The 17,329-nt window shown below is 37.6% G+C and overlaps 1 protein-coding gene across 1 annotated transcript; it reads left to right on the top strand.

The window, feature by feature from the left end:
• The first annotated feature begins 9,745 nt into the window (after nucleotides 1-9,745).
• LOC106077435 (uncharacterized) lies at nucleotides 9,746-15,035 on the top strand. The gene is made up of 3 exons (XM_013238191.2): nucleotides 9,746-9,903; nucleotides 10,755-13,323; nucleotides 13,938-15,035. The coding sequence occupies exons 1-3, from the start codon at nucleotides 9,827-9,829 to the stop codon at nucleotides 14,289-14,291; spliced, it is 3,000 nt and encodes a 999-aa protein (XP_013093645.2). The 5' UTR covers nucleotides 9,746-9,826; the 3' UTR covers nucleotides 14,292-15,035.
• The last annotated feature ends 2,294 nt before the right edge of the window (nucleotides 15,036-17,329 follow it).

Raw genomic sequence — 17,329 nt, 5'->3', positions numbered from 1 at the left:
GTGTACTTGGCCATACTCTATTTGCTATCTTCTTTAGCGTAATGCTGGGTCAAATGAGGCAGAGATTGCATGAAGGCATCGACATCCGGTTTCGTTGTGACGGCAATGTGTTCAATCTCCGGCGTCTACTATCCCATACAAGAACAAAGGAGATGGTCATAACGGAGCTACTCTATGCCGATGATTGCGCCCTGCTAGCTCACAATGAACATGACCTCCAGAACGCGGTAAACGAATTTACATACGCTGCCGCCTCTTTCGGTCTATCTATAAACCTCGGGAAAACAGAAGTCATGTTCCAGAAGTCACCCAATGAAACATACTCAGCCCCAAGGATCACAGTAAACGGACAGTCACTTAACGCGGTAGACCACTTCACATATCTGGGTAGTATAGTGTCAAATGACGCCTCACTTTCAAGGGAAGTTGCTAACCGTCTGGCCAGGGCTAGTAGCGCTTTTGGACGCCTTCAGGCGAGAGTCTGGAAGAACAAATCGCTCCACCTGCCTACAAAAATGAATGTCTACCAGGCGGTGGTTCTCTCAACCCTTCTATATGGCTCTGAGACATGGACACTATATAAAAAACAACTAAGACTTCTTGAGCGCTTTCACCAAAGATGCTTGCGCTCCATCATGGACATACGGTGGCAGGACCGCACCACAAACAGCGATGTCCTTGGGAACGCAGGTATGGACAGTATAGAGGGACTTCTTATGGTCCGACAACTACGCTGGGCAGGGCACGTATCCCGTATGGGAGACGAACGTATGCCAAAAGCAGTCCTTTTTGGTGAGCTAAAAGGTGGTCGACGTAACATAGGCGCCCCACGGAAACGCTTCAACTTTCCTTGGCTGACATAGAAGAGAGCACCTGGCTGCATGCGGCGTCGGAACGAGACAGCTGGAGGTCACTCACGGATACACATTTGAGACCAAAAGAAAATCTGCTGCCGAGGACAAACGCAGACGACGAAAAGAAAATCTAAATCGACCACCTGCGGACAATGGTTATGCTTGCCCTGGATGTGGCAAAATATGCAGGTCACAGCTGGGGCTGCGCAGCCACGGGAAATACTGTATTAATCTTCGGACTCGAAGACAAGCCTTATTATTAAGTACTGGAGGTCTACTTTTGAAGCAATTTGATAATTTGAATCTGTCTCTCTTATGATATTACACAGTGTTCTCCATTGAATAAAACTCCTTCTGTCTCGTTATTATTATAATGTTTTATAGTTGTCATTAAGAATTATAGTCAAAATCGTACTGAATGAACCCCCCCCCCCCCCCCCCCCAATAAGATCTACAATGTGACCTTTTAAGGTAAGTCTGCCCACCCTTGATCTAGTCAATCTAGACTAATGGTTATACACTGATTTGAACAGTTTATGAAGGTGAAGTTATTTTCTATTTTCTTGTATAAGTAGGGCCTATAGCATTTTGATATACAAGAAAAGCTCAGATTCCTATGTATTTGACAAACGTTCCAGACACGACTGACCTTTAACCTCCACGGGTCATTTAGTCTAAATGGGGCTTGTCTTTTCCTTCCAATTACCAAGAAATAAAAAAGTTTATGTAGAATATTTTCTTGCTGAAGGTTTTCACACATTATTAATTTGTCCGAATTTCCGGATCTACAGCCCACGGTGGCAAGTCTCGTCTACTTTATAATGCCAGGCGCTGAAACTAGGGAGACCAAATCTGGAAGTCGGCATAAACAATTTGAGCAGATCAAAGGTGGCTTCCCCAAGTGGGAGTCGAGCTTATTATTTGATACAGCGGCCCGTGGTCCAGCGAACATGGGCGGAGATTGTTTCCACATCTCTGAGTGACTGGACAATGGCAGTGCAGGCGGCAGTCGAAGGGATACCAGTCTAGATATCTAATTTCTCAAATAAATAAATTCTGCCCAGACGTCTGTTTCACAGCTAGTTAGAGCAAACCATGTGTTTGGCTTTAACTGCCTCCCACGAGTTGTCGAACTTTTTGTTCTGTTAAAGCATTTATTTAATGGCGGCGTGTTTGCGTCTGATAATTTGACATACTGTAGCCGCACTGTAAAGGTTAATATTGACAGGAGGGGGGGGGCTGTCGATTGGGTGTTCGGTAGGCAGGGGGGGGGGGAGGCTTCCTTAAAGGGTGATGCCCTATTTAACCCTAAGCGGCTACACAGTTTTGCATTGTCGTCAATCCGGTACTATAACAGTGTATTCGTCAATGCGCTGATGATGCAGGTGATGACATTGTATAAATCAAGTTAATGCAATCCTGATTGATAGATTGTTTTAAGATGATTTTAATGAAACCTTTTTCTCTTCCGACTCAATTTGTCTTCGTCTCCTTCTTCTAGCTCTCTCATTTTTCTTTTCTATTTCTTTCCTTTGCTATTTTTGATGTTCTTTTCCTGACCTTATTTTGTTCCCTCATCCAACTCGAATCCTAACTAACCGTAGACTCATAAAAGCATAAAAAAACAACTTATCAATGGAAACGAAACTATTTTCAACTTTCTTTGAACAGAAGAGAAGTTTGTATTTTTATTTTTACTTTTAATCAAACGGCGACAGAAAGAAAATATCAACAAAACAAAACAAAAAACTTCCTGCGCAATTTCACAGGTCACGAGAACTAGACACACAGACAGCCAGACATACAGTCAGACATATAAGGCAGTTGTTGCTAAAGTAACTTATGTCTGTTAGTTCTGAAAGGGAAAAAAAAAGAAGCCTCCCCCCCCCCCCTCGCCCCATTGGTAATAAATCCAGGTAATGTGTCGTCACGCTGAAAAAGAACAAAGTTTTCGCTCAGGGTATCACTACATCTAAGTCAGACGTGAGTGGTATTGGTTGTTGAAGCTCATTCAGTTCGTTTTCACTTTTAAGTCTTGATCACGTGATCACTAGGCCGTTGTTGGAACTTTGAACTTTCTGTTTTATAATAGTGCTCATTCTCGCCATAAGTAAGTTGAACTCATTGGTACTACGTGTTCTATGGTGCGTGATATGTGACTAGTACAAACCGAAGCAAAGTAATAAATGTAGTGAATACAAGATAAATTATAAGGTCACGTCGTGCACATGTTTTTGTAGGGGAAAAAAACAACTAAATTTTATATTTTAATAGCAAAAAGAATCCTAAGTTTCTTTCCGGAGACAATGGAATCTCATATTTAATAGCAAACAGAATCCAATATTTCTGTCTAAAAACAACTGAATAGCAAAACAAAGCCAGTCGAGTTGAATAGTAGGTCCTCCTTGAGTAGAATGTCACGTGGTTCTTGAGTAGAATAACGTGATACTTGAGTAGAATGTCATGTTGTATTTGAGTAGAATGACGTGTTACTTGAGTAGAATAACATGTTGTATTTGAGTAGAATGACATGTTGTATTTGAGTAGAATGACATGTTGTATTTTAGTAGAATGACGTGGTACTTGAGTAGAATGTCATGATGCATTTGAGTAGAATGACAAGTTGTATTTGAGTAGAATGTCATGTTGTATTTGAGTAGAATGTCATGTTGTACTTGAGTAGAATGACGTGGTTCTTGAGAAGAATAACATGATGTATTTGAGTAGAATGTCATGTTGTATTTGAGTAGAATGTCATGTTGTACTTGAGTAGAATGTCATGTTGTACTTGAGTAGAATGACGTGGTTCTTGAGTAGAATGACGTGGTACTTGAGTAGAATGTTATGTTGTATTTGAGTAGAATAACATGTTGTATTTGAGTAGAATATCATGTTGTATTTGAGTAGAATGTCATGTTGTACTTGAGTAAAATGTCATGTTGTAATTGAGTAGAATGTCATGTTGTACTTGAGTAGAATGACGTGGTACTTGAGTAGAATGTTATGTTGTATTTGAGTAGAATAACCTGTTGTATTTGAGTAGAATGACATGTTGTATTTGAGTAGAATGTTATGTTGTACTTGAGTAGAATGTCATGTTGTATTTGAGTAGAATGACGTGGTTCTTGAGAAGAATAACATGATGTATTTGAGTAGAATAACATGTTGTATTTGAGTAGAATGTCATGTTGTATTTGAGTAGAATGTCATGTTGTACTTGAGTAGAATGTCATGTTGTACTTGAGTAGAATGACGTGGTTCTTGAGTAGAATGACGTGGTACTTGAGTAGAATGTTATGTTGTATTTGAGTAGAATAACATGTTGTATTTGAGTAGAATGACATGTTGTATTTGAGTAGAATGTCATGTTGTACTTGAGTAGAATGTCATGTTGTATTTGAGTAGAATGACATGTTGTATTTGAGTAGAATGTCATGTTGTACTTGAGTAGAATGTCATGTTGTACTTGAGTAGAATATCATGTTGTACTTGAGTAGAATGACATGTTGTATTTGAGTAGAATGTCATGTTGCATTTGAGTAGAATGACAAGTTGTATTTGAGTAGAATGTCATGTTGTATTTGAGTAGAATGTCATGTTGTACTTGAGTAGAATGACGTGGTTCTTGAGAAGAATAACATGATGTATTTGAGTAGAATAACATGTTGTATTTGAGTAGAATGTCATGTTGTATTTGAGTAGAATGTCATGTTGTACTTGAGTAGAATGTCATGTTGTACTTGAGTAGAATGACGTGGTTCTTGAATAGAATGACGTGGTACTTGAGTAGAATGTTATGTTGTATTTGAGTAGAATAACATGTTGTATTTGAGTAGAATGTCATGTTGTACTTGAGTAGAATTTCATGTTGTACTTGAGTAGAATGACGTGGTTCTTGAGTAGAATGACGTGGTACTTGAGTAGAATGTTATGTTGTATTTGAGGAGAATAACATGTTGTATTTGAGTAGAATGACATGTTGTATTTGAGTAGAATGTCATGTTGTCCTTGAGTAGAATAACGTGGTACTTGAGTAGAATGTCATGTTGTATTTAAGTAGAATAACATGTTGTATTTGAGTAGAATGTCATGTTGTATTTGAGTAGAATGTCATGTTGTATTTGAGTAGAATGTCATGTTGTACTTGAGTAGAATGTCATGTTGTACTTGAGTAGAATGTCATGTTGTACTTGAGTAGAATGTCATGTTGTACTTGAGTAGAATGTCATGTTGTTTTTGAGTAGAATGTCATGTTGTACTTGAGTAGAATGTCATGATGTACTTGAGTAGAATGACGTGGTACTTGAGTAGAATGTCATGTTTTACTTGAGTAGAATGTTATGTTGTACTTGAGTAGAATGACGTGGTACTTGAGTAGAATGACATGTTGTATTTGAGTAGAATGTCATGTTGTATTTGAGTAGAATGTCATGTTGTATTTAGTAGAATGGCGTGGTACTTGAGTAGAATGTCATGTTGTATTTGAGTAGAATGACGTGGTACTTGAGTAGAATGACATGTTGTATTTGAGTAGAATGTCATTTTGTATTTGAGTAAAATGTCATGTGCTACTCGAGTAGAATTTCATGTTGTACTTGAGTAGAATGACATGTTGTATTTGAGGAGAATGACATGTTGTATTTGAGTAGAATGTCATTTTGTACTTGAGTAGAATGACGTGGTACTTGAGTAGAATGTCATGTGCTACTCGAGTAGAATGTCATGTGGTATTTAGAAAAAAATCGTCTCAGAGGGACTTTTTGATCGTCAATATAGTCATCGCTTTTTATTTTTGTTAGCCTTTAATTTAGCCTGCACTTCAAGATTCGCACTTTTTCTAATGACCGAACCTCAATGATAAAACGAAATTTAAATTCTCCGTAAATTCTCCCCCCCCCCCCCCCCAAAAAAAAAAAGAGCTCTTGTCAAACAACGAGTAGTGCTACATTCCAGCGCGGACACGACGGACACTTGAAATTATTTTAGACTGACCACCCATCAAAGCCGATATTGAGCGCGTCCACCTCAACATGGTCGGATGTCTAAAACATCTTGTCGGCACAGAATCTTGTCATATGATCCCGTTGCTTAATGGACGGTGGTAAATGAGTAGCGTCGGTCATACACTGGAGGAGGGAGCCAATCAAAGAAACAATTCTCTTCGTTCCCATGGTTCGCTCTGAAGGTGGCGGCCATTTCTACCGATGTTGTATTAAAATTTGGGAGTCAGAGGAGAAAAATAGGGAGAAAAAAAAGTCTATTATAAGGCACTGATGTGATCTGGTCACCAAGGGAGTGGCCATTGGGGGGGGGGGGGGGTGGAATGTAAGGCAATCCTAACCAAAAGTAAAGAAGAGGACTGCAGACGACCAAGTCTTTCTCTAACGTCTTCTATCTTTAGTGAAGCAACAACCCCCCCCCCCCTTTTTTTCCCAAAAAAAAAAAAAAAAAAAAAAACCTGCTACATTCGTGACTATTTGCTTAATAAAAAGTAGGTCGACCATCCGATACATTTTAAACAAGAGAACTTCAACTTTGCATTTACATTTCTTGAATATTACCTTCAGAAGTAATTTGGACAGCCGATGTGTGTATTTTTTGTGTGAGTGTGGTAATTTAGCTTTCTACCTCAATGTGTCACTAACCCCCCCCCCCCCCCCCCCAAAACCCCTGTCCAGTTCAATTCTTGATCTCGGTCTAGAGATTTAAGTTTACCGTTACTTATGCAGAAGACATAAAATAAAATATTCACACATTACAAATATCACAAACACCACTGCAAGCAACAATAACAACATCAACTATAACAACACCCCCAGCATCAACAACATTAACATCAACAACACAACCAACAACATCAGTAAAATCATCAACACCACAACCAACAACAATATTAACAATATCAACACCACAACCAACAACAATATTAACAATATCAACACCACAACCAACAACAATATTAACAATATCAACACCACCTCTGACAACATCAACAGTGGCAATGCCACCACCATTAACAAAATGAACACTATCAAAACCACCACTAACAACATCAACCCCATCACCACCACCACTAACAACAACATCAACCCCATCACCACCACCACTAACAACAACATCAACCCCATCACCACCACCACTATTAACACTTAAAGTAGCATCAGCAAATAATAAAATACAACAACAGCCCAGCACCACTGCCAACAACAAGAACATGAATACCAACGAGACCACCAATTATAAGACCACCAAAAAGTTAAGTAGTCACTGTGCTGGCCACACATGCCCCCGATGAACTGTATACCCAAAAACATTAACTTAATACCTTTAGCTCAATAGGCGTTTGCGGATCAAAAAGGGCCTTTTTTTTTTTCTCCTTATGGACCACAGTTGAAGAAACGTTGAACATCTCTGTTCCTAATTCTTGTATTGCATTATCTTGTTAAACCTCTTGTAATAGTTTGTTCAGATTCAATTAGCACCTCGGGAGCACTTGAAATAACATCAATAACTTAAAGCCCAATATGAGCCCAACATTCTAGTTTCATTTTCGAATATCTGTAGATTTAATTGCGAAAATAGTTGTCATTGTGCTTTAAAAAAAATTACTAATTAAAAAAAAGTCACACACACACAAAAGGCTAGGACCAGGAAGTGACCTTTCGACCCATCCAACGTCCACCAATCACAGGTAGATTTACTGGTCACACGTTTTTTTTTTACCTTCATCGCCGGTCAGTGGGAGCTTAAAGGCTTCACGCCTCGTTTTGAGCCTAATCTTTAATCACACAGTCCAACTTGTCCGGAGATGTCCAACCACAGGATTGACCGCTGACACCGAGGTGATTGAAGATCAAACTACGTTCAACTCGCTGATCATCAGCGAGGGAAGACATTCTGTCAGGCATGATTGAATGGGATCTTAATGAGAAGTTGAAACAAAGATGTCTCGGAAATCTAAGGAGATAGATCACAAGACGAAGCAGTTACAAAGTCTATAAAATATCTGCAGAACACGTGACTAGGTGTTATAGGTATAAACTAATTTGGTCACTAGGGCTCTATAGCAATTTCAGGATGTTTTAATTTTCTTTGATTCGTCTAACCATTTCAATAGATTAGTATGTCGCAGAACTTACAAGCTACAGGATCAATTTAGAGAGAGAGAGAATTCTCGGAAACAATTATAATTAGTTTAGCACTAAATCCAAACGAAATATTATATTAATTTTCTTGACAAAGTTCAAATTAAAATGAGAGGACATGGTGGCTAATGAAGTAGATTAATTTTAATGTATTCAAATAACCTATACCTAAGTGAGCGTATGAGGATACAAAGATTATCATGCGAAACTAAGCATTTTCTTATATTATCTTATATAATACAGACGTTGCTTCAAAAAAGAAGATGATTACATCCTACGCGTCATGCATTTAGTCATACATATTAACCAATGACTTAAATTCTGCCAAGTCAATGGTTTTCCTGGCTAGCTCAGGCAATCCATTCCATGCTCTAATAGCACTAGGGAAGAAGTGCTAAATAATTCATATTTATAAACAACATATAATCAATCACAGACTTTTAATTAGCTCTGGCACAGCTCACTGTAGATTATAAATTCCAGTAATGCACTGACTACAGCTTGTAATAAACACAATTATATATTGAACTATTCCAAAGTAGTTTTTTTGTTTCTTGTCATTGTTTCCATCTACTAAATGATTTAAACTTACAGCCTCTATGCAAACTTATAATGTAGATCTGCATGATTGTATCACTCTCTCACACACAAACACAGCCTCATTCAAAATTCCTTCAATAGCCAGGCATTCAGACATTCTATCAACTCAAACTTAGGAACAACTCAGGTCAGTCCAGCATGGCAAAACTGGAATGCATGGACAAGTAATTTTTTGTGTGTCGACAATACAGTCATCACATATATATGCAATAATACATTGAAGTGAAACGTCACTTCCAGGTCATAGTTGAATTAGATAACATAATGTACAGACGTAAAAAACCTGGCCACACTTTTCTGTCGTAGTAGGCAGAGAGTTCCAGTTTGTCCATAACGAATAGTCTCGGTTCAAGAGACCGAACAGTTTCAAGAGGTCAAGGGGAAGGTCACGTTAAATTAGAAGTGGTATTTGAAATAAGATTTTAGGGGCTCTTTTTGTCAAAAAGAAAATATTTAACTGAAACATTTAAAAATGCTATCATTCACAGCACCTTAAATAAATATAAATTTAATGGCTCTACAGTACACAGGCGTGATTCTAAACACACACATACCACTATACACAGAACTTCACAAAAGTCTTATTGTTGTTTTTTTTTGGGTGTTATATCAAAAAGTAGTAACATATATGTCATTATAATATTCATGATTCATTAGTTAAGAACGTCAAGAAACTAACAAAATAAATGTTGTATAGAGTTCAGAACGAGTTAAAAATAGATAAGGAAAGATAACACGAATTTGTAATGGATTATGCTCACAAAATAAGGCATACCACACATAGGTTACACGAGGAATGGAATCAGTTAAATAAAATAACAGGTCTAGTAGGTAAATCTATACACAGTTAGTAAATTGTCAATAAAATTATAAAATATATACAATTATTTATTTCACAAATAAAATCTTTACAAATATGATAGGTTAGGAAACCCCACACAGCACAGCTGATGGAGAAGGGAGGCAACCATGAAGCGAATTATGGATCAATATTTATGACGTAATAAGATCCTAATTAAAGCCAGCCAACGAAAAGCGTGCTTTTAATACCCGGCTATTTTTAGCTCTCCCTCAGCTCAACTATTTATGCGTTGTTGCACCACCGATTGTAACGAAAGTTTTTTGAGGACTATATAAAGTGAGAGGATTGTATACCTTCAGCACACCAACACCAGCGAATAAGTTGAAACAGCAACAAGTAGATCACGTGACATTGACACACTTAAAATGGTGTATAAAGTGAGCAAAGGCGGAGTCAGGTCAGGAAACACCCTGCGAGGACTTCGTTCACTCCAGGCTAAAAGGTAAAGTTTTAGACGGAAACATTCTGTTTCAGTTTTTTTTTTTTTTGTTTCTTTTATCAAAGTTAATTTATGGCTATGAATGCATTTTTTTTATAGGCAGGTGTGTTAATTCAATTTAACTACAAAACCCACACACACGCACAGCAGACACACACACATGTCCAGCAAATTCTTAAAAAAATGTCTTTGATTAGCTTATGTAATACTTCAATTTAGAAGACTTCATTAAAGTTTCCAATATATTAATGGAATTTATGTCTTCCTTCAGTTGATAAGCGACTATGGATCATCTTACAGAAATGAGATGAAAGCCTTGTCGTTTTTGTCGAAACGATGTCGCCCACACAGTATTTATCCCCTCTCCACGAAACCTATTTGAAGTGTCCAAAAAGGTTCGAGATAAATCCCTTTTATGAACCTTTGACCCGGAAAAGGATTTTATCCCGTGGCCAGGATTGGCTCTTCCCCGACCCTTCTGTCTGGCGGCCCCCATCAACTAATTACTAGATGATCATTTAATCACATGCGTAAAGTTTGAGACACACAATATGCAATGTTATCTTTCTATTTACTTTGTTACCGAACAACGATCTCCATTATCTCCATTATTGTATTATAGTCACCTAAACATAATTCTGGGTCTATTAAATCAGTTTTGAGTGACATCAACTGACGTCATCAATCTATGTGTAGGTGCATCTATGAAATCTATTTAAAAAAACAAAAACAAACAAATACAACAACTACAAACTTTAATTTCCCATGATCGGAACATTTTGCAACTGTGTATAAACATTTTAAGCATGACGTAAAGATATATGTACAGAGTTTATTTTTTCTTGTATTCCCAGATATGCCCGCCAGGCTTGTATTGTTGGTCGCTCCAGTCTGGCTACACAAGATATAGAGCTGCTTGTCAGCAACACCACAGACGACAGTTACATTTCCGAGGCTCTGACGTCAACGGATGTCATTCTGTCTTTGAACAAAAAACAAAGATGGCGTCTTCCAGCGACGGTTAGTCACATGATCAAAGCCGGTTACTTCGACAAGGACAACGCCATGGTGTCCATCTTGGAGCGACACAAATTAAAGAGGAGGGCAAACTGCGTCAGCTTCGTCTGCAATCGTGGACTTTACGGACATGTCATTCCCACCCAGAAGAGATACTTCAGTTTCAACATGGACAAATTAGCAGACGAGAAGTCAAGCCGAAAGATAAAACGCGCTAAAGCGGAAATTTTAAGAAAGTCTAAAGTTACAAAAGCAAATGGTCCGGCATTAAACGCTCAAAATGTCAACGTCTTCACCATTTCTGGAGCAAATGAACACGGCCCACTGTCCAGCTCCAAGCCAGAGTACAGACTGGAAGTCTTTTACCCTTGTCCACGTAGCTGCTCATTGTCCTTCAACCCAAAGTACACAGACGTCAAGCTGGAGATGAACGAAGCTGGGAAGCTGGAGATGAGATCTAATGTCAGAACATCAAAAAAGGCACACAGACATAGACATAAGTTGTCAATAAAGGACCTGGCCAAATATGACGAGGAAATAATTCAAGACGATGTGGACATCATGTGGGAGGAAGACATCAATGATGACAGCAAGGATGTTCAAGAAGACACAATCTTCAGCACTAGTGACAAAGACAGCGATTCGGAAGTCGAAAATGATTGCGACCAAAATGAAGGACAAGAAAACACTGCTACTATTTTGTCTTGCTTGATTGCTCAAGCGGAAAGAGCCCGATCATTCTGTAGCACAGACAAGTCTGCAAAAAGAACAAAAAAATCTTCAAAGCCAAATCCAAAAATAGATGTTGAAAACAAATCTCACATTTTCTATACTGACGAGTTCAAACCAATGCAGCTCAGTAAACAAATCAAGACGAAAGTAGAACATTACAAAAAAGAAAAAGAAGTTGTTTTACGTTATGGAAAAGTCATTTTGTGTGACTCTGAAATCTCTCCAGAAAAACTGAAAGAAAGATTTGGTCAGAACTTTTCTGAAGCTGATTGCGAGCCAAGACGTTTCACTATCAACATCACAGACGACATTGTCAACACTCTGAGCACGTCACGAAGCGTCAAGTTGGGCTCAGGTCTGACGTCATTCTTGGTTCTCATCCAGGATGGATTTTACGATGTGGGACAAAGCAGCTACAAAGTTCAATTCAACTCTTTGATTTGTTCAGATACCAAGCGAATCACAGACTCACTTCCGTTTCAGAAGATGACCCTGGAAGAAATCACTAGTTCAATCATCTCCACTTTGTTGGACATGAAGCAAGAAGGATTAGTGAAGTTAGGAAATGTCTTACAAAGTCATGAGACTGTACCCAGAAATTATTTGACAGACAAATTGAACATGAACATTGAAGCTTTCTTCACTTCAGAACAAATCAGTAAAATTGTAATTGAAGAGAAAGTGGATAGTTCAGAAGAGCTGTACAAACTTTCAGAAGATTGGGAGAAGGTTTTGTTTTGTGAAATATGTTATGCTGACGTCACATCCTCTCATTACGAGTCATCACCTGGCACGAAGTTAAATAAATGTGGTCACGTGTTCTGTGACAGCTGCTGGAGAACTCATTTCAACACAAAGATGAAAACTGGAGCTTTCAAATTGACTTGCCCTGGATATGACTGCAATGTCCCTGTAGGCCCCGCTACTCTCTTGTCTTTAGTTCATGTGAATGATTTAAACCTCTACCTTCAGCGTCAGTGTGAGGCTGAGATTGAAACATCCCTGGACACTAAGTGGTGTCCTAACCCTTCATGTGGCCGAGCTATACGTGTCACATCTGGGAAGAAGGTCATAGGCTGTACATTTGACATAACATGTGTTTGCGGCCAGTCTGTTTGTTTCGCATGTCTTGGTAAACCCCATTGGCCTGCCAATTGTGTCCAGGCAGAAGAATATTCACAAGCTCTCCCCTCTCTAAAACCTTACCAAGAGACGGATGACGTCATTGATCTACCGAGCATTCCTTCCAAACCTTCCACATATGCAGTGATTGAAATTGAAGGGCGCCTTTGTCCCTCGTGTCACAGGTTTATGGAGAAGAATGGCGGTTGTCCACACATGAATTGCAGATGCGGACTTCAGTTTTGCTGGACATGCATGAAGCCTATATCTGCTCATGGCAATATTCCTTGCATAGAAAATGTCAAATTAATCAAATCACTAACTCGCCATGTCAAAGTTCGACATGTGGACATAGAAAGCTCAAAATGCACCAATCATAGTCCCGCAAAAGTTACTAGACAATCCAAACCAAGGGGGCACAAGGCCAGTTTGTACCAGAAAGCTCTTCAGCAGAGACATGAATCAACAAAAAGTTCCACCAGAGACCAAGTCAAATCTCTTTTCAAACGTATCCAACATGTTGCATTCAGTGACGAGACTTTCCAAGAGGAGGTAAGCCAACAACTTGAATTTGTAATTATTTCCATCTGCAACTCTTTTCTTTTAATGTATTTTTTAAAAAATGTAACCAAGTCATTCGTGTTATTTGTTTCAACCATGGACCATATGGCAATGATTAATTGTGAATTACATTCCTTTAATGCCAAAGAGATAATAACATTTCTTTATATTAATATTTCTTCTTCTAAGTTAAGGTTTTTAATGTTATGATAACAAAATTTAAGGAATCAAACTTTGAAAAGGTTTTCTTGAGATCATTAAATACATAATTAGACAGAACGTTACAATAACTCCTCAGACAGTAGAGCACTTAGTACTTGTCTCTATAATAGTCATAGATCTTAATAACTTTAATACAATTTATACAATGATCAAAATAAAATCAAAACATTAATGATGTCCTGCTGATCAACGCTATAATTGATTTTTACAAATTTATAGAATTTTTAAAAAATTGTATATATGGTTGATCGACTTTTGAGATGTAGAAATATTTGTGTAAAGACTCTCATAGAGAATGCAATTAAATAAGTTGTTGTTTTTTTATTTGGTTAAAATGTAATAACAAAGTAATTTGATTTTCCTCTTTTTAAAATGTACAACAGATTGCAATGGCTTGTAAGATTGATCAATCAAGTCTTCTAGAGTCCGAGCAGACGTCATTGTTTCCTCACGTGACCAGATTCCTGAACTCTTGTGTCCAGATGAAACAGTCGTTACATCACGTGGCTGAGTATACTTTTGTTCTACTTCAATCTGTCCCACAAAGTCTGGAGAGACAGAGGGCGCTGAAACTGGCCAATGACCTCAGCGGATACTGCAGTTTTATTTCCTCAGTGTTTGAAGCCGGAACTAGTCAGGACCCAAGAGTGGCATTTAGGAGACTAGTGGACATAAGAACCTGGTCAGGTAGAGCTCTGGACGCTCTGTTGGTCACAGTGGACGCATTCCGTTCATAATTACTTAATGTTCCTCTTTTCACCCACTCTATCTTTATCACATTCTTCTTTCTGCAGCTCTTTCTTTTCCCACTCTCCTCATTTTTGTTTACCTCACTCTTTTTCTTTCTCTCCCACTTGATTGTCCACTATTTCCCTATTCACAAACATATCGACCACATTTAAGCTAATTGTTTCAGTACTAAGTAACCCTCAATGTACTACAATTAATCAGTACACAGTGTATATTATACAATTAATCAGTACACGGTGTATATTATACAATTAATCTCTTACAGGTTTTGAAAAGTTGATTTATTTTGTTTCTCATTCTTTTTTTTTTTTTAGTAGTTTTAAAACTAGGTTCTATTTTTCATTGTTGGACGTAGCCTTTCATATGTCACTAATTTTATATCTACTATATCATTAGATTTCCCAAAGATTGTTAGCAGAATTTGGTGTAAAAAAACGTGAACCACAATTCAAACCACATATCAGAAAGTACAAATGTACAAATATATAAATAGCTAACTATTGTTTGATAAAAACTACCAAAACCTGGTGTAAAAATATATTAATGTATATTTTCTAATTGATCATAGTGTTATTATATTCTAAATTGTTGATTGTAAACATCAACAAATGTATTATGTCTACTTGTATTGAGCCTGTATACTATGTACATATATTTGACATGATATTCGACTAGGTTGTTTTATACATGTGACATTACTATGTTCAAATAAATAAAATAAATATGAAGTCGTTTTTGTTTTTCTGAATTCACTATCAAAGAATGCAATAATCTACTTGTGTCACATGTCCAGATCTCAAATCTTATATGGACAACATTGGTTTGAAACATTCTCATGTTCTTATTGTTACACCTGTTAAACTGTTAAATTTATAGCATTATGTAGAATTATGTAGAAAGAGATACTGAAAAGTCTCATAAATATTTAGAAACACAAATGAACTAAGATTAGAACAATTTAAACATATACTTTAATTCACTTCATAAACGAACAAACTATGATGCTCTACCAGTCTTCCTTGGGCTATTAAAAGGATAACTGGGATGGTCCAAGCTAGTCAACAATTGATAGGTCAATCAGAAAACTACACCAGGACATCAGAAGTAATGGCGTACAAAGAAAAAAAACTATTTTAAAAATGCTAACAAACTTTTTGCGTGAATTTTATTCTGAAACTTGAGGCAAATCTCAGCACAGAATTCAAAGCACACTCAATCATGATGTCAAAAAAAATGATAAGGTTACAAAAAGAGTTTTTGTTATCACAAACTCAGAGGCGAACACCACCGGATCCGGCAATGGACAAGAAATATTCAAGCCTTGGTTTTTATATAATTTCCATGTGTGTAGCAATTTTTTTTTAAATTTATCCCCCCCCCCCCCCACATCCAGAGGGTTCTAAGTATAAACCACCTCCAGAGGGTTTTCGAGTTAAAAACACCCATGCAGAGACCTTTGAGGTTAAAAACTCCATTTTCAATATTAAACTAAAGCAAACTACAGTCACCACCAAATTTTACGAGCATACCCAAATGGGGTTTTGAATTTAACAGCCCTCACTTAGATGGTTTTGAGTTTACCTCCCTTCCCAACAAATAGTTTAGACGATAAAACTTTCCTTTCTGATTAAACCCAAACTACTATCACCAAACTACAGTTTCCATATTCCATGAGCCAAGCCAAGAGGGGTTTTGAACTTAACCCACCCCTATCCAACCAAAGAAAAAGCAAAGCTACAATTACTCAATTTCATGAGCGTAGCAGAAGAGGGCTTTGTGGTTACCCTTCACTCCTAAAATAAATAAAAAAATAAGCAAAATTCTAGTTTTCAATTTCTACCAGTCACTGAGATCCATTAATAAAGTGCAGTGAATAGAGATTTCACTTTTGACATACAATTTGTAAATAGAAGAGTAGCAGGATATTGCACTATAGACACCTCAAAATATGCATTTATTTTAATTTCAAATACCAGAAAAAATGCTTAGCGCCAGGGCTACGTCCCGGACCCCGCTGGCAAAAGACCCTCTAGCCAGCAACTCCACTAACTCCAGGAATAACTATGGGACAAAAACGTCTGAAAGAACGAAGGGCCAGAATATATATATATATATATATATATATATATATATATATATATATATATATATATATATATATATATATATATATATATATATATATGTGTGTGTGTGTGTGTGTGTATGTGTGTGTTTCCAAATGGAAAAAACATTCATCCCCCCTTTCCAACCGCGAAGAAAAACCTGCTACGCCCATGCGTGTGTATCTGTGTGTGTTTATTATAAAGTAATTAATGTAACTTCTTTGACCCCCCCCCTTGTTAAATCGTAGTCGATATCCAGGAGGCGATTGCTCTGCAATGTGTTTGGTGAGGCATAAAAGCCTCTTATTAGCGTGATTATAACTGCTACATAGTTTAGCCATGGGCATTATAATTGTAAAATGGACCCAGGGGCGAAGCTGGGAATTTTCAAACGTTTTGGGGCCCCGGGAGCTTGACCTCTATGGGGCCCCTGCATTTAGTGTAAAAAAACACTCATTTGGAGCCCCTTTTAGGTGGTATCCAGGAGGGATTTTTAAATTCTCCCCCCTTCTCCCCCACCTTAGCTACGCCACTGCATGGACCCATTATAGCAATGAGAATGGCAAACAAAATTCTGTGTGTGTGTGTGTGTGTGGGTTTTATGGTATTCTCCTCCTTCTTGTCTCCCCTACTCACAGCCGTTTCACCCCTTTCCGCTCCTGTCTATATTTTCTTCATTACTTGTCTTGTCAGTCAGATCTCTAGTCCTTTTAATAGACTATTGGTACATCTTCTCGGTTAAGGATTTTTGTTATTGTTATTAATTGGTATTTATGAAGTAAGTTTTAAGATTCAAGATTTTAATAGCACTCTAGCGCCAAGTTATTTTTATCCTTTGACCTCGTTTGAATGTTATCACAGCCATTGCACCACCTCTCGCAATGACAGTATCACAAGGAAAACATTATAAATAGATAATA

The sequence above is a fragment of the Biomphalaria glabrata genome, chromosome 6 (genome assembly GCF_947242115.1).
Source record: "Biomphalaria glabrata chromosome 6, xgBioGlab47.1, whole genome shotgun sequence".
NCBI classification, from domain to species: Eukaryota; Metazoa; Mollusca; class Gastropoda; family Planorbidae; genus Biomphalaria; species Biomphalaria glabrata.
Note: the sequence above shows the minus strand (reverse complement) of the source record. Positions and strands in the feature narration are given on the sequence as shown.